The sequence below is a fragment of the Pygocentrus nattereri genome, chromosome 19 (genome assembly GCF_015220715.1).
Source record: "Pygocentrus nattereri isolate fPygNat1 chromosome 19, fPygNat1.pri, whole genome shotgun sequence".
NCBI lineage: Eukaryota > Metazoa > Chordata > Actinopteri > Characiformes > Serrasalmidae > Pygocentrus > Pygocentrus nattereri.
In genome coordinates this window covers 30997923-31025039 of record NC_051229.1, presented here as the reverse complement: position 1 = coordinate 31025039, position 27117 = coordinate 30997923, and the positions used below count along the sequence as shown (strand labels likewise).

General features: G+C 39.4%; 1 protein-coding gene across 1 annotated transcript; it reads right to left on the bottom strand.

Annotated features, from left to right (window-relative positions):
• Window positions 1–968: 968 nt before the first annotated feature.
• Window positions 969–24697, bottom strand: tmx3a (thioredoxin related transmembrane protein 3a). The gene is made up of 16 exons (XM_017706000.2): window positions 24484–24697; window positions 24195–24249; window positions 24026–24065; window positions 23117–23240; window positions 21140–21185; window positions 19939–20019; window positions 18612–18711; window positions 17381–17458; window positions 17210–17276; window positions 7857–7955; window positions 6070–6127; window positions 5903–5956; window positions 4622–4678; window positions 4029–4158; window positions 1552–1620; window positions 969–1379 (listed from the first exon to the last, which is right to left on the bottom strand). The coding sequence occupies exons 1-16, from the start codon at window positions 24512–24514 to the stop codon at window positions 1167–1169; spliced, it is 1302 nt and encodes a 433-aa protein (XP_017561489.1). The 5' UTR covers window positions 24515–24697; the 3' UTR covers window positions 969–1166.
• Window positions 24698–27117: the final 2420 nt, after the last annotated feature.

Below are 27117 nucleotides of genomic sequence, written 5' to 3'. Positions count from 1 at the left end.
TCGACTGATAAATCAATGTGATCAGTTATTAATCTCAGTGTTACTGAGCTCTGCTAAAGCCTGAGTAGACTGATAAATAAATGTGATCGGTTATTAATCTCAGCGTTACTGAGCTCTGCTAAAGCCTGAGTAGACTGATAAATCAATGTGATCAGTTATTAATCTCAGTGTTACTGAGCTCTGCTAAAGCCTGAGTAGACTGATAAATAAATGTGATCGGTTATTAATCTCAGCGTTACTGAGCTCTGCTAAAGCCTGAGTAGACTGATAAATCAATGTGATCAGTTATTAATCTCAGTGTTACTGAGCTCTGCTAAAGCCTGAGTCGACTGATAAATCAATGTGATCAGTTATTAATCTCAGTGTTACTGAGCTCTGCTAAAGCCTGAGTAGACTGATAAATAAATGTGATCGGTTATTAATCTCAGCGTTACTGAGCTCTGCTAAAGCCTGAGTAGACTGATAAATCAATGTGATCAGTTATTAATCTCAGTGTTACTGAGCTCTGCTAAAGCCTGAGTCGACTGATAAATCAATGTGATCAGTTATTAATCTCAGTGTTACTGAGCTCTGCTAAAGCCTGAGTAGACTGATAAACCAATGTGATCAGTTATTAATCTCAGTGTTACTGAGCTCTGCTAAAGCCTGAGTAGACTGATAAATCAATGTGATCAGTTATTGATCTCAGTGTTACTGAGCTCTGCTAAAGCCTGAGTAGACTGATAAACCAATGTGATCAGTTATTGATCTCAGTGTTACTGAGCTCTGCTAAAGCCTGAGTAGACTGATAAACCAATGTGATCAGTTATTGATCTCAGTGTTACTGAGCTCTGCTAAAGCCTGAGTAGACTGATAAACCTGTAGCCACACCAGCTGTTTTTGGACACCTTGATTGTGGATGTCAGCAACTGAGTTATGCAGAAATTTGTTAAAAATCTATGATGTGTGTTTTAATTTCAAGACAGGAAGGCAACAAAATGCAGTATTATTTATTCTTAGTTTACAGAATCGTAACAATGAGCCACTTGTGGTCACATTAAAGGAAAAGTTCAGCCAAAAAAGCGAACCTTGCTAACAGTGAGTACAACGACATCATGCTAATTGGTGGCTACTTGCTTTCATTCACTGTCAGCCATGTAAGCATGTGCAGCCTTAAAGTTGTTCCGTTAATCCTCTTTCTTGGATTCATTGGACGTCTGTTCTGTCCTTTTCCTTTGAGAGGCCGCAGGACGGGTCCCCGTCGCCAACAAAGCACCTTCATCTGCTTTATCTTCGTCCACCGGTACCGCAGTGCACACCCCCCAAACGATCATGACTACCAGACCCACTGGCAGCGAGAGGAGGAAGCAGGTGACGAAGGGCGCAGACGCGAAGCCCGTCTGAGCGGGAGGGAAATTAGCATTTGTCATTTGGATATCATGGAAACAGCTTGTACACCAGGATAACAATGCCCTGCATGTTTGCCAATATTTGCTCAGGATGTTTGCACCTTTTTGGAAAAACACACAGAATTAATCTAATGTGACACCTTCGATACTAACAACGTCTCACCTTTACCGCAGACGTGACACGGTAATAAAGTCTTTTCATGCGTCGCACATATCCATTCCCTCCGAGCAACTGGAAGAAACATAGTGAGGTGAGGACTCGGTCATATTCGCAAAGCCGAGAGATACAAAACCAGTCAAACGTTTAGATACACCTAATCATGAAGTCTGCCTGTTACTTTCGGCTGCTCCCTTTAGGGGTCGCCACAGCGGATCATCTGCCTCCATCTTGCCCTATCCACTGCCTCCACTACTTTCACACCAACCATCTCCATGTCCACCTTCACTACATCCATAAACCTTCTCTGAGGTCTACCTATTCTCCTTCTACCCGGCAGCTCCATCTCCAACATTCTTTGCCTATTTTCCACAATTTAAAGAACTCTTTGCTCCAAATTATGAAATAACACATATATGCCCAATCCCATTTCACCCCTTGCCCCTACCACTGAGCCCTTAGCCCTTTGCTTTGCGTGTTCACGTCTAGGGTTAGGGTGTCCTGATTCCTGTTGAGATAGAGTGGAAGGGCAAAGTGTTGGGCTACATGACCCTCCAAACAGTGTTATGAGAAAAAAAGAAAAGCTGGCGAGACGGCTGTGCAAGCAACCAAAGAAACCAATGTTTCTCTGTTAAAAAATTACGATAACCACTATATTATCATAGTTTAATGTTTTGGTCGTTTTCTTCATAACAAGCACTAAAAATAGTTAATAGCATGCTAATGTCTCGGTAGCTAGCTGGCTAACTTTCCCATTCCACCTTAAATAGTCCGACAGTTCTGACGCCGGAAGCGCTAGAATGTAACTGCGGCACCATTTAAGGTGGGACGAGAAAATTCCAACAAGAAGCTGGTGAATAATTGACTTTAGCTTTGTATCATCAAAAAATTAGGAGTGCGCATGAATAAATAATTGTCTTATATCCTCTCTTTGAAGGCGTATGATGACCTAAATGTAACTAAAGCCCAGCAGTGAGGAGCTGAACTTTTCCCTTCTCTGCTGTCACTGAAGACGTGGCCGGGTCGCCTACAGAGCACCGCTAGCAGCTGTTAATAAAGCAACGTTTTGTTGTGTTTTTTTATTTGAGGGTTGTCCCATCTCATCGGGCGAGATTTCAACCACTACCCCTTCTAACTCAGAAAACAGGCTGTAGAGGTAAAAAGAAGAAATGGGATGGAGCCATAGAATCATGCTTGCCCAACAAAGAAAAAATTCCAAGAGCTTGATTAGCTGCTGAAAAGTACTGGTAACAATAGTGGAAACATTTTTTTTTTCCTTTTAGAAACAAAATACAACAGATTTTCCATCATGAAGTAGAACCAATTACTCCTACAAAGAACCATTTATGCATCGCAAAGGTGCTATAAGTTTGGTTCCTCACTCTGAGCAATAAAGGTTCTTTAATATAGAACTGGAAAAGGGTTCTTTAGGCGGCTCAAATCGATTCAACTCTACTTGCTTTTTTGGCTTTCAAGCAGGCAAAATTTGGTACTTGGTACCAGGTGACGTAAAAACGCTTCAGATCACTGATGGTGAGAGAATCATTAAACACATATGCTAACGTTAGCTACCAGGTTAGCTTCGCCTTATGCATTGCCTTTTTTTGAGCTACCAGAATCGTCTCGTCGTCTAAACTTTGACTTTATTCTTCCTTTCTTTGTCAGCAGTCTTTTGCGTTGCCACCATGAGCCTCTTCTGAACACATTTTGCCTCTTTCACGCCTCGTATCGTTTGCTGTCGCTATGATGACCAGCTGCACTAAGGATGTGCTACATCTGCAGTGGAAAATGAAGAAGCTGGTGCCAAAAGAGAGTCTAGCCATACATGCAGTGGTAAAGTGGCTTTTGACTCATAACAGCACTTTATGATGCTGCATGGAACGATGTTTTAAAAGGTTTGTTTAACAACCATAACCATAAAAGGCTCTCCTTCATGGAGAAGAACCGTTTAAAGGGGACTTCAGACATTAAGGTTATTCAGAGTGGTTTGATGTGATGTATTTCATTGTAGAGAAACTCCCAGACTCAGATTATCTTTACCGTAGTAGTGATAGGAACCTGGAGTCAAGTTGACCACAACACAAATTCTGCAAGTTTATTTGTATTCCAAAACAAGCAGTGAACCTTGAGGGTGAAAGAATAGGTACCGTGTACCTCACCAGCATAAATGGATGTTATGAAATATGTTTCAGGTCAAAACTTGGATTTGAAACAAGGTGTCAGTCATTTTTTATGTAATAACTTTCTGTGATGAAGCTTTCAGAGGAATTGAACTCTTCAGATGCCTGGTTCCTATATAACCCACTCTGACTGGTGAAGTTTCTCTAGAAACACCAAACCACTCTGAATTACTTTATTCACATCCTACCCATTTTATCATGTGTACATTTTGAAAAATCAGTGATATTGAAAACATACATTCGATCAGGTGTATCCAAACTTTCGAGTGGAGAAAATACTGCATGACAATACTTGAATCAAACCTTTGATCTCCCATTCAGGACGCTATTGAGGAACTGAAGCAGCTCTTCCATGGTCTCAACCTTCTGCTCTGGGAGATAATATCCATCAATGGTCATGTTCATCACGATGAGAGAAGGCAGGGCCAGCTCACTGGTGAAAACAAGACATGAGTCAGTTTAGCAAATATGATGTAAGTCACCTAAACTCAAATAAAAGTTAGAGTCAAAAAGTATCAGGTCTAAAACGTCTTAGTACATAGGAACATGACATTTTGAGTACTGTTCTACTCTTTTTGAGATGCTTTTGGTCTAAGCGCCAAAGTGAGAGCTGCGAGCAACAGTTTTTGTAGTCTAGGAGCTGAACTAACTGAACAGAATGAATAACAAGGAAACTAAATATGAAGGAATCAAGTCAAACCCAGTTAAAAGTAGACTCTTTTCCTCATTATAATGAATCCTCAGATAATAACCCATCAGAATTGGACTTAAATAAGTGTAACTGTGTAAATGGAACTATTCACTACCCATGATATGGTGAATGGTGACACTAGAGAAGCTTCTAGAGAACTGCTATTTGTTTATTGGTTTAGCTGTAAGCCGTTCTCAATGCTCACCCCATTATGAAGCCATTGATGTAGTCATTTCCCTGCATGTATCCAAACTGAAAGTTCCTGTAAACATAAACATGGAAAGTTTTAACCCAGTCATCACTTGATCCACCTGTGAAAGCAATAATATAATACACTTAAAAAAATAAAGAGGCCAAAATGGTTTCTTTGGAGTGTTGCTATAGTCAGCACACCTCAACAGCTTCTATAAAGGCTACAAAAACAAATAAATCTATTTTTATTTTTTTATATAGGCACACAAGAACAAATACCAGATCCTGTTTCCCTTAGTTGGTCCATGACTTACTTTGATGTTGGCCATAAGGTAGCGAGCTTCAGAACCCCAGCTGGCTAGCAGAAAAAAGTAGAGCCTGAGCTAGCCTGTGTGCTGCATGTTTTCCCCTTTGCTGCAGTGTTTTGTGGTTGAACTTCCATTAAACCTGAGGTATGGGGACATTTTAAGGTCTCAGAGTGTGTGTTTTGTGGTTGAATTTCCATTAAACCTGAGGTATGGGGACATTTTAAGGTCTCAGAGTGTGTGTTTTGTGGTTGAATTTCCATTAAACCTGAGGTATGCGGACATTTTAAGGTCTCAGAGTGTGTGTTTTGTGGTTGAAGTTCCATTAAACCTGAGGTATGGGGACATTTTAAGATCTCTGTTTGCTTTGCAGTTACCATTTAGCCGAATGGTTAAGTTATTTGTCTCCTGTGTGGGAGAACAGGTTTAGTCCCAGTGCAGAAAGGCAGGCTTATAATGGTTTTTGCCCGTAATGTAATGACCTCTCTCTGGCGCTGCGTGTATGAAGTCATTAAAGCTGTACCATCATTACCACTCTAATGATGTGTTTATCATGGAAACTCTTATTGTGATAATGATAAAAATATAATGTATCGTGCAGCCCTAGAAAATCTGTATATTAACAAAAAACACCAAAACACCAGTCCACCAAAACTAGTCTTGCCTAATAAGTGCATAGTAAAGAAACTTTTATTAAAGTTTAAAGCCCTCAACCTAATGTCATCACAGAACTACATAGTGCACGTATTTGGTATACGGACCTGATAAAAATGGCAATGAGTGTGGATACAAGATAGGTGTAGTTAAAGAAGTGGCTGGTCAGTGTGCATCACTGACTGTATGTGTATAATCCGTAGCTTGACCAACGTGCTTCAGTCCACTGTCAACAGCAGCTCTATTACAGTGCTCTTTACAGAAAGAGTCACTGTGAAACATTTTTCCACAGAAATTCCACAGCTTTCATTACGTGATCCACTGTTTCTACTCACGTGTTGTAATGGTCTCTGTATTCTGTCGCCACCTTTTCCATGAGTGCCTTGTAGCTATAATAAGAGCAGTAAAGGCAATATGAGTGACTGACAGTGTACACTTTTAAACAGTTCATACAAAAACACACCAAGCTAAGTCACGAAGCTTTGAAACATTGCTCTCTCACCGAACACTCTCCGTTGTTGGATTCGTCTCATCCACTATAGCCAAAGCTACAAGTTTGGCTGTTGAGAATAGAAGACATACAATTATATATTATTCATGGCACCTAACTTTTTACTGCTGTTGCTATTTGTTCACAAGACCACATTCATATCCAACAACCCACATAAAATGATCCAATCAGGATTTTTTCACTGTGGTATCTGGGTCGATACAGACACCACAAAGCAGGTATTATTTGGGTGGTGGATCATGAGGTAGTGGTGGTGTGTTAGTGTGTGTTGTGCTGGTATAAGTGGATCAAACAGCGGTGCTGCACAAACTGTGTTGCGAACAGATGAGTCACTGCCTCTGACTTTACATCTACAAGCTGGACCAATAAGGTAGACATGGCTGATAGAGTGGACAGTAAGTGGACACAGTGTTTACTCTCAAGCAGCACTGCTGTGTCTGATCCGCTCACACTAGCGCAACACACACTAACACACCACCACTACATTAGTGCCACTGCAGGGCTGAGAATGATCCACCACCCATATCTGCTCTGTGGTGGTCCTGTGGGGGGGTCCTGACCACTGAAGAACAGAGTAACAGAGTATCAGAGAAACAGATGGACTACAGTCTGTAACTGTAGAACTACAAAGTGCAGCTGTGTAACACATGTATCAACTTCAGTTTCGCCTCATGTAATTACACAAGTGTATCTTAAAAGTTGTAACAGCCTATTCATTCTCATGTCATTACACAAGGGTAATAACACAAAAGTAATTACATTTGTAACCAGACTGGAACAGCAGTAAAAGGGAGTATGTAATAACTTACATTAAGACAATAAGTAGACTGTATCTGACAGCTTTCCTAGTATTTCTGTTACTAGTATGAAATTCTAACCAGTTTCAACTTTAAACCATTCTGCATGTACATGTGACAGAACAGCAGATGTCCCCTTAATTTAAACTTTCATGGCATTAATTAATTGTGTTGCATTTCCACAAAGCAATGTCTATACGGCCACTTTATTATACACTTGTGTAATTACATAAGGAAAACTGAAGTTGATACACTTGTAATTACATAGGCTGCACTTCTGTAAGCCATCTATGACATTGACTAAGTCATCTGTAGTAACAGTGTTGCATATGTTAGATAGATAGATAGACAGACAGACAGACAGACAGACAGACAGACAGATAGATAGATACTTTATTGATCCCGAAGGAAATTTAGCAGCCAGTAGCTGACACACAACACTATACAGTAACCATAAACGGGTGTAGACATATAACAAGAATAAATAAACCAGATCCTATCTACAGGCATATATACAAATAGGGGGGAAAAAATCCAACAGTCTGTGATAATATCTATAACCTGAGATGAGAAATGCAGTGCAATAATGACTGTCCAAAAATGTACAAGTGGCGGCATATAATGACCACAGAATGAATAAATAAATATGTGCATGTATTGTACCGAATAAAGTGTCTAGTGTCCAGATGTGCAAGATGTGCAATGAGGTATGCAGAAAATGCAATATGTGGAGCACGCTGTCTAAATGTGCAGATGAATACACAATAAATATGTTAAAAATGCTATATATATATATATATATATATATATATAATTACACAGTTATAGACACTTAATATAAAGTGGGACCAAAATTTGTTTTTATTTTTTTATTTTATATTTAGGCTTTGAGCTAAAGGCCAAGCACTCACAGCCTCAGTTCACCATTGTGTGATAATAATGTTATAGTGTCACGTTAAAGTGTAACAGTAATGGTATTACTTGTTTCTCCCATCTGGTAGAGAGTGAAGCTGTCCATCTGGAAATAACAGCGGAAGCGTTCTCGGCCCACCCAGTCCGAAAGATTGCCATCACGCTTCTCTGGATGACAGAGACGAGAAATAAAAACGTGTGCTTAAAAGATACAAATTTACACCTGGGTTAAAATCTCTCCAACCACTAAGCCAAATATGGTTAACACTGGATTGTAGATTTAGTTTGATCAAATTTTCATGATCCAAACAAGCTTTTTATTCATGTCTATCAATGTCGCAGTAAGGAACGCAGTAAGGAGGGTCAAATGCAGCTTTAAGCAAATATTCCTCGAAGGCATTCGTCTAAATCCACCAACCGCACAAGGAAATTAGTTTTTTCTCATGAGAAGCGGGATATTTTCCCTAAGTCAATTGACACAGAGGGCAGACGGCGGCTGTATGTAGGCACAACCTTCAGGAAACTCTTCAGTGCAGAACCCAGACGTTTGCTCCGAACACAGAGAGCTTAATGTTTTCAGCGAGCATCCAAACGCTGCAATGACTGGCCTTCTGACCGGAACTTTCAAGCCCACTGCATTCTCATATAATGTGGAAAAAACTTTTGTATAGCTGAAGGTAAGTGGGCACACTTTTGTACGCATTACCTGTATTTCTCAAAGACATTGACAACTACATTCAGAGTAACTCCTCAAGTCCTGATCTAAAACTGGAAAGAAATTCTTTGACAGCCTCTTTAAAGGTTAAATGTTAGAACTGTAAACATTTGTAAAGTCATATAGAGCAAACTGGTTCTTCAGTTTCGTGGAAACATCGGTCTGACCACTCTGTCCTAGGACATGTTTAGTTAGCCGTGTCTAAAGTTTGCTTCGCTTCGCGCTGCAGCTACAAAGCAAACTTTAGTAATAAAGTAATGGAAACTTACAGTAATGGAAACTTACACTTTACCGATTAGCTTTGTGCTAACTGCATGCCTGAATCGTCTAAATCGCACTCACATCCACCTCAAACCACAAAACAAGTTGTTGCTTCTGACACTGTATGACATCCAAAAGTGGCAGCTAACCAGCCAAGAAGCTTGAATTTGTTTGTATCCTTGTCCATTTTTATGGCTAACAGTGTCATACGGTGTCAGAAACGACATAAGCAAGTCTACATGAGATTACTTCACTGCTCATCACAGTCTGAGGGAAGTCTGATAGGCATGCAGTTAGCGTGATACTCAGTGGTGGACCGTAACTGAGTAAATGTAATCTGTTTCTGTACTTAAGTAGTTTTTTGAGTATCTGTACTGAAGTTTTTTTCATTCTGGGCGACTTTTTCCTTTCACTCCGCTACATTTCAGAGTCTAATATCCGACTTTTTCCTCCGCTACATTTTGAGAAATCTGTCGTTCCTTTTGGTTTCTGTGTGTATAAAAACGTAACATGTCAAAACGAAAGAAGCGCAAAGCCAGAGCACCAATGATGAACTAACCTAACCTGTAAATAGAGCACAATATAGAAATATGTCCACATATGCAGTCGTGACTGACATGTTTCTTTTTTTCTGAATTTCTACAAACACTTTCATTTTATAGTAAATTAGTTTGGGCTGGTTTATGTTTATGAACAGAGGCCTACAGATCAGCATAGTAAAGGAAAACTTATTTGTGATCCTGAGTTTAAAGCCAGTTTTTATTCAACTTGTAACTAATTTACATAGTTTTTTTGTTTAGAGCTGGTTTTGACCTGTTGGTCATTCCGACCCAGTGCAGCACGCGGTTCAACGTCAGCGCAGCAGCGTAAAACTTTGGGAGAGTCTGTTCAACATAAATGATGAACTAACCTAACTTTGTGTAAATAGAGCACAATATAGAAATATGTCCACATATGCAGTCGAGACCGACGCAGCTTTTTTATGAATTTCTACAAACACCATTTCATTTTATAGTAAATTAGTTTGGGCTGGTTTATGTTTATGAACAGATGCCTACAGATCAACATAGTAAAGGAGCTCATCTGTGATCCTGAGTTTAAAGCCAGTTTTTATTCAACTTAAACTTGGAACTAAGTTGTAAATAAATCTGAAAATGAAACTTTGCTTGTGTGTAAAAAGTGATTTCAGAGCCACTCGGTTCTCCCTGATGGAAACTGTTTACCTTCAGTGTTTTGTGCTTATGATCATTTTAATAGACGTCAGCGTCACTAATTAATGACGTTCTATTAAAAGACTGGTTTACCAAGAGAGACGCTGGAGGACTTTCACCTGAAATGAGTTCATGAAGCCAGTCTGGTTATGAAAATGATAACAGGACATCAGAGCCAGAATTACTCTTTTAGTACTTTTACTTTATACTTAAGTACATTTGAAGGTAAATACTTTAGTACTTTTACTCAAGTGGAGGTCTAAAGGGAGGAACTTCTACTTTTACTGGAGTAATATTTTACATTAGGTGTCTCTACTTTAACTCAAGTACATGATTTGTGTACTTCATCCACCTCTGGTGATACCAATACTGACCCTACTGAAACCCACAGTTTAGACAGCTTAGCATGAAACCCATGCAGTTCTATGCTGGTTTATGGTAGTCTGGTGCTGGTTTAGCTTGTCACCCAGCATGGTCATTGACAAAAACACACTACACGGAATATAAGCTTTTAGTCTTTTTTAAATAGGTTGTTATTACAATGTAAAGACTCCTTATGGTTTTCCAGGTGACCCAATCTGATGGTTTCCTAATGGGATCTAAAGGTGTTCTACAGAAAATCAATGGTCACTTTTGGGAACTATTAAGCCAATTTCCATTAGAAGGCAAAGCCATTAATCATTTCGTATGGACTTGCTCGGGAGCGCCCTCTAGTGTTTCAGAAACAAAATTCTCCTCTACAAGTTCTCTGATGGCACTGCCAAGGCAGTGGATGGGTTAAAAATGCAAAACGCAAAATACAGTTGATGACTTGAACTAACAAAGCCCTAAACTAATGACACTCCTGGCTATTACAAGAAATATATTAAGATTAGTTTATTTCACAATAAAATGATGAACACAGTATTTTACTGTATAACAGTTAAATATTGTGAAACCAGTGTAACATTTACATATGCCAATGTTATATAGCAAGGTTTAAGTAGAGTGTTATGGTGTTAATGGTGTATATTTTATTTAATAAACTATTCCTTTAATAAATTATACATATGCTGCGAAAATATATGGCCATGTTTACATATCTACATATCACTGCTGTCAGAAGAAAACCTCGTATCTCCAAAATGGTAACTTTACAAGAGGAGGAAAAAACCTACTTTACTTTTAATGTAAGTCAATGGAACCAGACATCTTTCCAAGTCATTTTGGGTCGTTTCTTTTGGTCCATTCATCATGAAATTTACACACAGTGTAAAGAGTAACAGGCATTTTCACATTATGTCAAAAACTGAAAAACGTCAAAAACGGAGATATGAGGTTTTCTTCCGACAGCAGCGATATGTATGTTGCTGTATATATCGCTGTTGTTGGAAGAAAACCAAAATGGTAACTTTGCAAGAGAAGGAAAAAGCCTACTTTACTTTTAATGCAAGTCAATGGAACCAGAGTTTTTTCCAAGTTGTTTTGGGTGGTTTCTTTTGGTCCATTCTTGATGAAATCTACATACAATGTAAAGAGCAACAGGTATTTTCAAATTATGTCAAATACGTCAAAAATGGAGAAAGGTTTTCTTCCGACAGTAGCGAGATATGTATGTTTACTATATCTGTATATTTTCCGTACATTTAAAAGTTAGTGATACCAGTGTGTTCTGATCTCGCTGTCATGAGGTAATCGAGTATGTGTTGTGGTCTGATCTGCATATGTAAACAGTACGCTTGGCATTCACGTGCGCACCCATAGCTTTCAACACGGTTCTTACCTGTCTTGTTGAACAAGTTATTTTAAGGTGATGTGTATTCAAATGCCGTCTATGGAACACAAAGGTTGAAAAAATATTTGCTGCCCATGACGGTCAGTACACTGTTCTCCTCTCACAGCTTTCTGACCTATATATATATTTTTTGTGCCTCTGTTGAGGCTGCTAAGCAATAGGCTTGGGCTAACTGATTTCAAATATCATGATATACTTTGAAGGCCACATGAAGAGATTCTAACATAGATTTTCAGTCAAAGAATGCAGGGATACATGTAAATGAATTGGTCCTTGAGAAAATGGATGAGCCTGCCTAGAAGAACATTCCGGTTTTGCAGTATGTTGCAAACCAATGTGGAGAACCACTAGATTTCAGCAGTGTTTGCTGTGTGTTCAGGGAAAATAAAAGGCTCTATATTGCTCTTACACTGAATTAGGATCATGATGATATTGTTTATTGCAAGAATTCTGCATCTGACAAGCTCTTGTCTAGAACTATAATATCATCAAAGCACACTGTGGCATCAATGTAGAGTAAGGCCCAATCCCATTTCACCCCTCCCCCCTACCACTAAGCCCTCAGCCCTGTTTTGTGCGCTCACATCTAGGGTTAGGGTGTCCCAATTCTTGTTGAGATAGAAGGGTAGAGCGAAGTGTTAGGGCTACACGACCCTCCAAACGGAGGTTTTTCAGAGATGGCTGAACAAGAGACCAAAGAAATCCACAAATGTGAGAATTTGCTCTGTTAAAATTATGATAGCCACTGTTTTATCTTAGTTTAATGTCGTTTCAACGTATTAAGGTCGTTTTTCTTCGCAACACGCATAAAAATTCGCTAATAGCATGCTAATGTCTCGGTAGCTAGCTAGCCACCTTAAATAGTCCATAAGTTCTGATGCCTGAAGCACCAGAATGTAACTGCTGCTCCATTTAAGGTGGAACGGGAAAATTCAAACAAGAAGCTGGTGAATATCTGATTCTTCTTCATATCACCAAAGAATTAGTGGTGGGAAATGATAAATAGTTGCCTTATACCCCCTCTTTGAAGGCATATGATGCCCTAAATGTAACTAATGTTAAGTGATACTGTTTTAATCCCACAAACAGGGAAATTCCACCTCCGCATTTAACCCATCCGTGAAGTGAAACACCACACACGCTCTAGTGAACACACACACACACACACACACACACACACACACACACACACACACACACACACACACACGGAGTGGAGGGCAGCCCTATCCACAGCGCCCAGGGAGCAATTGGGACAAGGACACCTCATTCATGTGCTGTCAGCACTGGGGATTGAACCGGCAACCATCTGGTCACAGGGCCAGTTCCCTAACCTCCAGCCCACGACTCTCTCTCTGCTATCACTGAAGACGGGCCGGGTCACCCACAGAGGGGCCGGGTCACCCACAGAGCACCGTTAGTAGCTGTTAATAAAGCAATGTTTTGTTTTCTTTTTTTATTTGAGGGTTGTCTCATTCCATAGGGTAAGATTTCAACCACTACCCCTTGTTACTGAGTTCCAAGGGGTTAGGGTGCCACTTAAAAACAGGGTATGGTTGAAAAGAAGAAAAGGGATTGGGCCTAAGACTCAAGGAAGGCCATGACTTCCACCATGAGAAGTGCCTTTTGTTGAAACACCAAGGCAGAAAAATGCACATAACATATAGTCAACATTACCGGTGAGGTCACTGCAACCCCCGCACTGAACCTTGCAGGTGATGGGCCTACATGGTCGCCCCACGTTGCCTTTACGGGCTGAGCCTGGCCACCAGGTGCTCACCAAGGTACACTACCCCCAGGCCTGTTTCCAGGGTTAGGTCTTGGTAAGCCTCTCTTGGGCAGGGTACACGATCTCATATGTCTTTTGGTCATGGAGGATTTTGAATCATGTTAGTCTGGGTCTTCACTCCGAATCTGTTTGGGAGACCCTACCAGGAGCATACTGCTCCAGATGACATAGCTCCGAAGATCCCTAGACCACACAAACCCTTTTGCCAGGCCAAGGCTGCTGATTGCAGCAGACTGAACTAATTTCAATACGCTGACTAACTCAAAGATCCCATTTGAATACATAAAGTCATCCAAAAAATGTTCTCCTAACTTGAAACAGCTGAGTTATGTGGGATACAGACTTAATTAACAGACTCTAATAACATTTTAAAAATAATTCTGCTCAATTAATTATTGATTTGTCTTCTCAGAACATACAAGAAACAGTTCTACACTTTTGGAGCGCAACATAAAAGTAGGTATGTTCTACATCTCAATGTTGCAAACACTGCAAAACACAGAACACAGCAGAGCTTTAATAGGCTGTGCTTACTGTGCTCTGGCACCATGCCAAAATATAAACACCGAGATCTGGATCCAGAAGCTGTAAACGTGCCGTGTCTTGATCGGATGGTGGTCAGATCACGATGACCAGATTACGGTGATTAGATGTTAATGCCAGGTTGAACCAGGGCCCTGGTTGTTCATGAAGTAATATGTTCTTCATTAAAGGGAGCAGAAATATCCCTTTTAATAAAGCTTTGTATTTCAGCCTCATTGTTTTCCTCCAGACAAGCCTGATGGACATCTTGAATATCAATGTGCTGGGGAACTCCACCGACACTGCTGTGTTCCGGATTCATGTCGAGTGCACCGATCCCGTCCTGCTACGCTACTGGATCCGGAAAGGCTTTTTCTACAACAGGGAGGTGCAGCAGACCGACCTGCTGGTCGAGGAGGACTACACAGGACTGGAGTTTGTGCTGAGGGTGCTGCACCGCTGCTCACGCCTGCCAAATGACTACTATCTCAGCCCTTTCCTGGTCACTCTTTGTTTGGACGCCCTGGTCTTTAACTACCAGCTGCCTCAGCGGCCCGACTGGGACGGTACCATCCGAGAGGCGATGAGGGGAAACTGTCTGCAGCTAAGACGCTGAGAAGCAGCCAAACAATATTCTTTAACTCTTCTACACTGATACAACCAAGAAATAGACATGTAATTGAAGACTCTATCTACTACAATAGTTGTCATGACAGATTATGTCCAGTAATGCCACGTGGCAATGTTACCGGTACCATGACAGTTGTTATAATGACGTATGATATCTGCCATAACATGCTTAAGGCATTGTTATCTAGTTTTATGTATTTCTGCTCATTTTAATCCACAATTTCTGTTCATTTGATGAATGTAACACATTAGGAACATAAAATGTGGCCTGCTGTGCAAAAGTGGCACATTTTACATTTTTGGATGTTTTACTTTTTTTTTAATCATGTTAGTCTGGGTCTTCACACCGAATCTGTTTGGGAGACCCTACCAGGAGCATACTGCTCCAGATGACTTAGCTCCGAAGATCCCTAGACCACACAAACCCTTTTGCCAGGCCAAGGCTGCTGATTGCAGCAGACTGAACTAATTTCAATACGCTGACTAACTCAAAGATCCCATTTGAATACATAAAGTCATCCAAAAAATGTTCTCCTAACTTGAAACAGCTGAGTTATGTGGGATACAGACTTAATTAACAGACTCTAATAACATTTTAAAAATAATTAGTTTTATGTATTTCTGCTCATTTTAATCCACAATTTCTGTTCATTTGATGAATGTAACACATTAGGAACATAAAATGTGGCCTGCTGTGCAAAAGTGGCACATTTTACATTTTTGGATGTTTTACATTTTTCCCAAAATGTTAAACTCAGCTTACAAATAGAAATTGTGCAGTAATGTTTGCAGAAAACGTCACAGTGTGTTCTCTGTAGAGGACATGCTCATTTTCTCTTAGATATGTGCAAAATATGTGAGTTGAGCTTTCAAGCATGTGGCCATTCTGACAGATTGCAGTACTCCACAGGAGGCATAGGGGGCAGTGGCTTTCTCATACAAAGCCCCCCAGCTCTGGAATAATCTTCCTGTTAATGTTCGGGAATCAGACACAGCCTCGATCTTTAAGTCTAGGCTAAAAACTTACTTGTGCAGTCAAGCCTTTGGTGATTAGTCTTCCCTGTCAGGTCTAGACCTGCTGGAGTCTCCACTGCTCTGTTTTACTGTAATCTGTGGTCAGCCACTCTTTACAGAACTGACTCTGTGTTTTTCTTTCCTTTCTCTGCCGAGCTGATCAGCTGCCCATCCTGTGCGTCTGATGCTGTTGCCTCTTCTGCCTTGATTGGTGCCACTGCTCACCAGCCTTCTGGACCGGTTTGACCACCACTGAGCTTCTTGCTGTACAGCGCTGTGCAGTCCTCACCCTCAGATCTTTCTTTTCCCACTTTATATTATAATACGTCATACTAATAATGTTTGCTATCCGGTGTCGACCAGAAGAGGACGGGTTCCCCTTCTGAGTCTTGGTTCCTCTCAAGGTTTCTTCCTCTTTTAGGGAGTTTTTCCTTGCCACCGTCGCCGATGGCTTGCTCTTGGGGGCTCGGACCCGGATTTTCTTCTCTTTTCTTTTCTTTTCTTTTCTTTTCTCTTCTCTCTGTAATACTGATTGTTCTGTAAAGCTGCTTTGTGACAACACCTGTTGTAAAAAGCGCTATATAAATAAAGTTTGCTTGCTTGCTTGCTTTAATTGTTTCGCTGCACAATAAAAGGAAAAATTGCCACAAGGACTGCCACAACTAAAGGTGTTTGCTAAGCACTGACCTCAAAACAGGAAAAAACTAAAACCTCCTATCTCTTGCTTTGTGCAGGATACAATAATGCCTAACATAACTTTCAATCTGTTTGTCTGACATGTATGCCTTTGGATTTTATGAGCCACGTGCAAAGCTGGATACCTGTTTGCAGTTATTATATTTATTAATAAAATGTTCATGCTTTAAATAAGCAGCATTCAAATGTTTCCAGTTCATACCGACGACGGTCTTGACAAAATTAGACTTTTTTTGTTTCCTATGATGAGCTTTAGTCTTATTCTGAGGTCAAAGTGTTAATTGGTCAAGCATTTAACTCTAATTTTGATGACATTTTTGGTCAGTGTCAAAACATATTTCATATGTTTATTAAGTGATTTTATTTGTGTTGGGGATTGTTTATTAATACAATATTGTTTATTAAAATTAATATATTAATACTCAAAGTTGGGTTGGGATAGTGTAGTGGTTAACACCTCTGCCTTCTACACTGTAGACTGGGGTTCAATCCCCCGCCTGGGCAAACACCCTACACTATACCAATAAGAGTCCTTGGGCAAGACTCCTAACACCGCCTTGGCCTACCTATGTAAAAATGATCAAATTGTAAGTCGCTCTGGATAAGAGCGTCAGCCAAGTGCTATAAATGTAAAAGTACCTTTGAGAAGTCGTTTTGGGTGGGTTAATGACAAAAGTGGTTGGGCACAATCACAGAACCACCCCTGCTTACAGCAGAGGAAAAATAGCTACTAGTTCGTTCCACTACAGGCCAATTTTGTTGTGCTGTAGTTTATATTCTGTCGCACCTAAAACAACTAAAACTCCTTACCGTTATAGAGGTAGTATGTTCCGTCTTTGAACACTGCAATGGACGGAACCTCTTGCAGACTTACTGCCTGAAATTGTGAACAAAAAAGCGTTTTTTGGTGCTTTACATAAACAATACATCAGAAAACAATGGCTTTCTGCAAAGTAGAAATCAGAAGGAAATAAAGTTCACCTGCGGCAAAACCTCCTCGGAGGCAGAGAAGAAATAGTTGTAGATGATAAATTCAGCTGCCACTTTATGATACTGGCCCTAAAGAGCGAAATAAAAGAGTATTACAGTTATTGCAGTATGTAGTGGCAGGCTAAAACATTTTGCTTACAAAACCAAAAAATTATGGTAATATGTTTTCAGTCTATTTCAAGTTATAAAGAGTGGTTACACCTTTTTTGAACGCTGCCTACAGAGGGCCTTCATAAGACAAGCATAAGCATATTTAGGTCACATTTATAAAGCCATACTTCAGTATTTATTGAATGCCAGTAATCACAAGATAACTTAAGATGTTTCATAAATTAAATTACTTTGCATTGACATTAGGGACCTTAAACTAAAATGAATGACATTTATAACACTGTCTGTGTTTACATGCAAAGATTTTTGCCAATCCGATTGAATACATTCGGATTAGGACTGAGGTGTTTACATGCACTTTCCTCAACAATCTGATGTAAAATCTCTGTTTACATGCTCACTACAAGTGATCTGATCCCAAATTATGCACATACGTAGAGAGCCACTTAGTGTAGGCGTTACCATGACAACCAGCATCACAGTGTCCAGTCATAGTGAGATGAGCAGCAGTGAGCAGTGCTTCTGTTTTTAATTGCTGTAAAATAATGTCAGACTCAGGAAAACGTACTTCACGTGTACTTATTAAAGAAGGCTGAGAGGAAGACGTCGTGTTCTGAGACACGTAAGCTGGACGTCAGTCCCACCGCCATCTTTTAAAGATCAGAGCATTCACTTTGTCTCCTCTGCAAACCAGTTTCTGCTCCGCCACTTCTGTGTTGACATAAAAGGCCTTACAATAAAATGATAGACATCTGTTTCATTTATAACACTTTTATAAAGGATGATTTTTTACAAGGCATATAACGGCTCTACAAATGATTTTCATTCCCTCAGAGCACGGTGATAAATTTCATGGTGCTTATAGACAGGCCTTTGCCCTCTATTACTTGTAATGATACTTTCTAAAAGTGTTATGATCAGAACGAATGACCATCATTTTAGTTTAAGGCCCTTTGTGTCAATAAAAGGTCATTTATTACTTCTGACATATACTGTTCATGTTCAAGGAAAGCTTTTTAGATACATTATGCAATGCTTGTGCATGTGTTGTGAAGCCCCTTTGTAGGTAGCCCTAATGATATACAAACATTTTGTATAAGGCCTTGCATACCTTAAGGGGTGACCTCCCTCCGATGTAAAGAAAGAAAAGGTCATGTCGGCTCAGGACATGCTGGAACAACTGGGCACTGGTCAAGGGCCGCACCACTGGCCTGAAGAAACAGTAAAATAAGAGCAGCATTGATTATATGAAGCAGGAGATTCAGGCTCCTACCTGTAGAGTGTAGTTTGGCTTTAATGTGATTGGGCCTAGAACTAAACTCATCAAGACGTAGATGCTCAGGACCAGTTGGGGGGGGGGGGGGGGTCCAAATGAAACTGTTTCTGTAAATTATTTACAAACCCAATTCCAAAGGAGTTGGGATGATATGTGAAATTAATTGGTACAATAACATTGTATTTCATGTTTTACCCTATAAATTAAATTCTTTTTGTAAATATATGCCTATTCCAACGTTTTTGCCTGAATGTACAATAATATAGTTATCATATTATTTCATGCTGTTATACATTTTTACACACCTCTGTCTTTTATTTTATTTACTATAATTGAGTTGATATAGGTGGAAATGATGCACACATTTCATTCACAGCTATATATAAACAGTCTTTCAGAGTAGTTTGGTGTGAAATGGTTTATTGTAGAGACGTGTACTGACTTGTATTAAAGCGATGATGATGGGAACCAGAGGTTGCAATGTCTACAAAATAGATATAGACATTTTAATTACTATCCAAAGTGACCAGTGAGCCTACATGTGCCTTCTGAGTGTTTATATATAATATTGAGTGAAAAAAGGCGAAATAGCAGTAAAACCTGGAAATTTATTTATTTATTTACTTTTTTTTTTGGTTAACATGGCATGTATCTCTCTGCCATGAATGATTTAAAAGTATATTTCAGGCCAAAATTTTACATCTAAATTACTGTAAAACATATTCATGACTAACATTCATAACTATTTCATGTAATGTCTTCCTGTGATGTAGCTTTTAGAGGCATTAAACTCTTCAGACATCTGGTTCCCATCGTTACCACTGAACAATTCTAACTGCATGTTTTTCTAGAATTGAGAATTTCACATCAAATCACTTTCAGTGACCTTGTTTACATCTTAACCATTTCAATCCGCAGATTTCTTTTAAAAAACAGTGCGATCCTACTTTAATGTGTTTCAGATACACGCATGTAAACATGTATAAATGATACAGTCACGTTAAACTGGTCACATAAACTGGTTCTTCAGTTTATTTGAAATTTGGGCCCAGCAGTCTGTTCAGTTCTGCCTCATGAACTGTGAGAGCGAGTATTTGCTTTAATACACAGCAATGAACACTACCTATACTGAGAAAACAACAAATGCCTGCAAGACGTTTACCCGGCGACTCTGTTGGTGAACTCGATGATGCCGTCTTTTGTCCTTGGGCCTCTATACTCGAAAGACTTCTCTCCTTTCACACTTGTCACAGGGAAAAAAAATCAGAAAATATAGTTTATAGAGATTCACCAACTCAGGTAACCACCCTGTACAACTGCGGTGAGCAAAAAAGCATTTCAGAATGCACAACACCTTGAACGCTGATGGGCTACAACAGTAGAAAACCATGTCAGGTTGCACTTCTGTCAGCCAAGAACGGAAAACTGAGGCTGCAGTGGGCACAGGCTCACCAAAACTAGACAGTTAAAGGCCTCAGTTTTTGCAGAGGCACACAGAACACAGATGGTAGGGTCACAATTTGGCGCCAACAGCATGAATCCATGGCTGGTGGAGGTGGTGTAATGGTGTGGGGAATGCTGTCTTGGAATAATTTCGGCCTGTTAATACCAATCATCGTTTGAATGCCACAGCCATGACAACGAGGTCGATGTTCTTCAGTGTTTTCCAACATCTTATATTAGTTTCTAAGACATTAAAGTAACATATTCTTTACTTTTCCATTGAAGCTTTACAGTGAATCATTCAGTACATGCAATTTAAAGCCTAACACTGAATATTAATGAAGGAGCAGTTTAGTTCTTACTTCAGCTGTTACTACACTTGATGTTCCCTACGAGCGGCATAGAGTTCATTCACAGTACAATGATTTTTACTGACTTAATGCAGAATTCAGTTGTTGTGAAGCTTCATAGGTGAACTATTTCACAAGGGCTTCCAATGTGGCTGAGCCAATCAGATTTTAGTACTGAGCCATCTTCATTTTTAGACATTTTATTCAATATTTTAAGCATTTTGAGAACAAAAATGAATTCAAAGGTGAATAATATTGTGTAGTTATTTATTTACAACATTCAATTTACTTGTTTTGAGAATGAATCACCATTATTTTAGTCTCATTTTTTCATCATCTACAAATCTGCTAATTATTCTGGATATATTAACAGAATTTCAATTTTTTCTATTACTATTTATTTGAAACATGTGATGGTGCGTGTGCAGTCAAATTGTTTTTCTCTTGTTGAAGACACTGGTTCCAAACTTTTGAAAAGTAGTGCACAAAAATACAGACGGAGAAACGGAGACACTACATGTGATTGGAGTGTTGATGTCAATAATAGTACAAAGGGCTTTAAATACTCACAGGATTATTGCTGGATATCCACGAATATTAAAGTCTGAAAGAACACCTAAAAGGAAAGGATGAAGAAAAATGTTACTGTTACTGTAAATTCACAGAAAAAAAACACTGGAAAACCCTCATTTAAGGGCTAGATATCACAAAAAGCTAAATATAATAATAAAATAAGTTTGATGTTTGATACAAACATCGTTGAAGTTTCAAAAAGTCCCAAATATGGGAACTAAGTTGGAAAAACAGCTTGTTTTGAATTCACCATATATCCCCATACTCAGGCTGCAGCAGTTTGGCTCCATCCATTCACACTGAAATTATAAAGAATGCTTCAGTCCAGGCTGCTTTTTGAATGAGGCATAATATAGGGCAGCCAATCAGAACAGAGCCCATTTACATATATCAGATAACAAAAACAACCTGTTTAGTTTTAAGGGGTAAAGAGAGGTTGGAAAATGATAATGTAAACAATGAATTACAATGATTGTTGGTATATAAAACACATACAAACAGAAGAGGACCTCAAGAAATAATAAAATACAAGAAAAATACAATATAGGTTATATATAGGCTATTATATATATATATATATATATATATATATATATATATATATATATATATATAAATAATAGGTTTTAGTTGATAACTAGGTAATAGGTAGCTATTTTGATTAGTCCATTTATATAAATTGCCTATATGTTTTTAAGGAAAAGAAATTATATGAATAAACAAATAAATAAATAAATAAATAAATAAGTAAATAACAATGGCAAAAATGAAGCCACAAGGTTTTTTTCCAAATGTATTACTGCATCAGCAAGTGCCCATTGTTGTTATAGGGAAATTCCACTTTTTAAAAATGTATATTTTATATATTAAGTTATATACGTATCAAACATATCAGCAAGTTTGTTAAGTTTCCCTATATTGAATCATTTTAAACCTCAAACCAGAAATTTTGCAAAGCTGGTGGAATTCCCCTTTAAGATGGCCCCATCCTGAGAGCTTATACCTGCAGGCTTACTTAAAATAGCCTCCAGGAGAGGATTTATGCTGAGAATACACATCACTTTGCTGAGCCTGCAGGTAAAGAGCAATAATATACAGCACATTTTCAGAGAACATCGGGAAATAGAGCCATTTCTGCTTCCTGGAAATGAAGCCCACTCTATCGGACCATCGGGATATCAATATGAGAGCGCTCAATATACAGCATGTCCAGTGAGGGACTCTCCAGGAGGTCTTAACTAATCCCATTAGAAACAGATAAGCCCTTCTTGCCAGTTGCGCTAGAACGTGATTGGATGATTCACAATGGCCTATTAGCTTTAGCTTCACTCCTACAGAAGTCTATAATGGGTGCAGACAAAAAAATATACCAAAGATCAAATGTATGGAAGTAAGCAGCGATATATATATATATATATATGTGCAGAGATTTGGTTGAAAATGACTTTAAACAAACAGTCATGTGCAAAAGTTTGGGTGCCCTGGTCAAATGACGTATTATTGATATTTTAAGTGCAAATAAATAAACACATCTTCTACAGAGATCACACTTCTGCATATTTTACTGCACAATTACAGTTCAAAATGTGGCCTGTGTGAAAGATATAGCACATTATACAAGATGTTATACTTTTCCCCGCGACCCTGAGGGAGAAGCAGCTTAGAAAATGTGTGTGCGTGTGTGTGTGTGTGTGTTATACTTTTCCCCTAATATGTTAACACACACACACACACACACACACACACACACACACACACACACACACACACACACACATTTCCTAAAGCCGCTTCACCTTCAGGGTCGAGGCGGGGGGCGGTGCTGAAGCCAATCCCAGCAGTCATGTGTTAACAGTGCACTAAAATGTCATATTTAGGTGGGTTCTCTGCATTGGATGTGTTCATTTACTGTCACATCAACAAAACATCATTTGACCCAAACCTTTGCATGGGCACATTTTGAATTTTACTTACTGCTGTGGGCTGTAGTGTCAAGCTTGCCCACATTAACGGGGGAGCCCAAACTCTTCAGCTCCGCACCCACATCATACCATATCGGCTCGAACGTCTTGCAGTACTCACACCACGGAGCATAAAACTGCAATACATATTGCAACCGTTAGGAAAGATAGACAGCACGTACAGTCATATGCAACATTCGGCTGCCCCTGGCTTCACATTTTGTTGATTTTCTAAGTGAATATAAGATTAACACACCCTCTACGGAGAACACACGTCTGCACAATTACTGTTTATCTCTGAACTTAGCGTACATTCCCAGAAAAAAGGTACTAAACTGTCACTGGGGCAGTACCCCTGTTATCACTGGGGTGACGCCCTCAGGGTTACATCTCAGTACCTTTACTCAGGGAACACAACTGAACCGTAATCCACTGAAATGATATGTTCTAAGCTGTACTGACACCACACACCCCGTCTCGCCTCCAGGCTTTTATTTTGAAAAAATTCATTATGAAAAGGTACAAATACCAACTTTACACCTGAAAAAACGTACTTAAGGTTCACAATTGAACCTTAAAACCACTGCTGTACGTTTGTGGGAACATTTACAGTGTCTGTACTTTGATGAATGAAAAATGTACCAGTGTAGAGGGAAAAAATAAAACCTACAATGTTCTAAATGGCCTGTGCAAACGTTATGGCACATTTCATATTTTATGCTTTATTTTTATCCTCAACAAACAGAAACATGTGCACTAAAATCTGCAGGAAAATGTCATATTAAAGTGCGTGTTGTGTAAAAATGTGTGAACCTATTTTCACTTCGAAAAATCAACGAAACATGTCATTTTACAGGGGTGCCCAAACTTTTGCATACAACTTTATGGCAAAGTAGGACGGGATTAAACGTCACAGACTCACCTCCACTAGCCACGGCTCACTCTTTCGGTTCTCATTAAACCTGTAGAGAGAGGAACTGTTATGCTGTATATGATACTCTTTTCCTTTTGAAGTCACTGCATAACCAGTGAGCACAAAAAGAACAAAGAGAACGAGATACGGTGAAGGGAAGAGGACAAAACTAGCTTACTTGTCATCGAGTTCTTCGACGTATGCCGACACGACGGTTAAGCCTAATACAAAAGCTGAGACACCAACAGAAACAGCAATAAATACAAACACAGGCGATCAATCCGTCAATCAATCAACACCAACACAGGTAAACAGTAAATACCAACACAAGCTTCCTTTCATTCTTCATATAAACGTTTGTGCTTCAGCCTCTTAACATTGTGCTGATCTGTGAGTTGGAATTAAAAGTGCTAAATAAATTTGTGTAAAGATTTTTCTTATTTCTTATCCTATTTTGAGCGTCCTACCTGGAAACACGAAGAGTCTTGCTCCTGCCATTTTTATCAGCCGTGCAGTGGATTAGAAAATAAAAAGAAGAGAGAGGCCGCTAACATAATTGCTGGACTGCAAACTAGTAACCCACTGACCATGTGTCAGATTAGGCCCACGGATTAGAGGCTGTAAGGAAAATCTGGAAAGACGGCTATCTGCACCTCCCTCTACAAAAAGCCGGCTTGAAATGCGTCTCGGCCCAAACGGACACTTTAATCTCTATGGGCGAAAATATGGCCACTTTATTCGCCTTTACAGTATACAGCACTGCGCAGTCTCCGCACTGACCCCCTGCTGCCTGAACTGAGCTGAACCGCATCACTGGATTATGTGCAAAATATCATAACCGCTAGTGTAATGACTCTCACTGCACACTGTAAATACTGCTGTTACTCCTAGTTATCTTTATATTCATTGTGCTGTAAATCACCTCATACCACTATGTAAATGTGCTATCTATCTGTCCGTCCGTCCATCCATCCATCCATCCATCCATCTATCTATCTATCTATCTATCTATCTATCTATCTATCTATCTATCTATCTATCTATCTATCTATCTATCTGAGTACCCTTTATTGACTATATTTCCAGTCAAAACAGCCATTAATTACAGGTTATTTACTTTCAGTGTCAGAAAAAAAGCAGCAACTAAAGCCTCAACGACTAAATATATATTTCTTTCAGTGTGCCCACTCTTTACCTTCACCCCAGCTTCAGATAGATTTAGTCATCCTTTTGTGTATGTGTGTTTGTGTGTGTGTGTGTGTGTGTGTGTGTGTGTGTGTATGTACACATATATCACTCCAGCACTAGCCAGCTTTCCTGAAGTTAGTGTTAAACCTGGTTCAGGGCATTAGATGGCGCTAAAGACATAAAAACTGGATGTTGTTGTGGTCAGATAGTTGGTAATTTCTATTTTTTTTTACACATTTTTAAAAACATTTTCTACGTATTTTAGACATTCGTTAAGCCATTTGCCTCAATTCTCAAAAAAAAAAAAAACATGCCTATTTTGTAATGAGTCATACGAGTAATTACATCCATGTGTTTAATTACATTTCTAACATATTGGTCACATAAATGTAGGAAATAAACGTACCTTTTACATCTTTTGAATTTGTGCAGCTTAATAATACAATACATAAAAATGCGCTATTGTCCTTTCCGCTTATGCAGTTATTAAGACTACTTCGCAAAAAAACGCAGAGCTACTCTTGAACGCCCACTCTTTAATATGATTGGTTGACGAATAAGCAGGGGAGAGTTTTGATTGGCGTAGAGCAGCGTGTATTTGTCTTCTCGATTTTTTGATTGAACAAAACTTCTGCCACTCAACTACGTTCTCGCCTCTTACTGGCTGAATCGAGTGTCACTCTGAAAGACGAAGCGACGCGAGGAGGAGGGCGGGAAGAGCAGCGCGATTCAATTGGCGAACCGATTCTTTTGACCCTCCCGTTTTTAATGAGTTGAACAATTACGTCACACGTCAAGCCAGCCGTGCTCATGTCCATTCGACGACACTCTGGTTTAGCAAGTGATTCTAATGATCTGCTTTTACTGAAGGCACAAACAAGCAGCAGAGAAAGGAAGCAAGAAACTGCAGATTCAGAGTATTCGCTCACCAGGAGGAGGTTCCTGAAAGGGAATTCAACCAAATTTTCAAAATTTCTTAAATTAACTAAACCCAGTCACCCAGAGTGGCTTGGTGTGAAATCCAGAGAAACTTAGCGAGTCAGACAGCCAGAGAGTACACAGTGGTGATGAGAGGAACCAGATCTCTGAAATGCCTCTGGCCACCTCCATAGAAAAGCATTAAGTTCAGTGATACTTCATTAATCCCACCTCTGCATTTAACCCATCCATGAAGTGAAACACCACATACACACTAGGGGGCAGTGAGCACACTTGCCCAGAGTGGTGGGCAGCCCTATCCACGGCACCCGGGGAGCAATTGGGGGTTAGGTGTCTTGCTCAAGGACACCTCAGTCATGTGAACCGGCAACCTTCCGGTCACAGGGCCAGTTCCCTAACCTCCAGCCCACGACTGCCCCCCCAGCAGTAAAGGGGAAATCCACCATTAAAAAAAATAAAAAAATTCAGAGAGGTTCAGTGTGAAATGCTCTGTTCTAGAGAAACACACCGAGTCAGAACTGCTCACAGCGGTGCTGATAGGAACCAGACATCCATCTCTAAAAGCTCCCTTACAGAAAAATATTGCATTAAATGGTTATGAATACACTGCCTGATGACTGACACATTGTTTATGATAGTTTGGGCCTAAAATGTATTTCACTCCATTTTTGTGTATCTGAATCGTGGTGGAAAGGCACACACAGGGCACTGAAAAGGAAGTTTTTTTTTTTTTTTTTCAAATAGCAATTTTACCATCATCAATGTCACATATAAAAACTCATAAGACACATGTAGGTTCACTGGTGGGTTTGGATGGCAAACTGCATCTCAATATTTGAACTGTTCATGAAATTTGAAAATATTGGTGGATTTCCCCTTTAAATGAAATAGTTACAAATAAAGTTGAGTTAAAGTTGTTTTATATCGCTTAAACTGTTACGAAATCTCTGAAATAACCGTTGTATGTTATAATT

Coding starts and splice junctions, on each gene's coding strand:
- tmx3a (XM_017706000.2), bottom strand. CDS start 24,514: ATGGCAGGAGCAAGACTCTTCGTGTTTCCAG. Junction 17,459..18,611: donor GAGGGAGGTCACCCCTTAAG/GTATGCAAGGCC, acceptor TTCGCTCTTTAG/GGCCAGTATCATAAAGTGGC. Junction 17,277..17,380: donor CCGAGGAGGTTTTGCCGCAG/GTGAACTTTATT, acceptor TCACAATTTCAG/GCAGTAAGTCTGCAAGAGGT.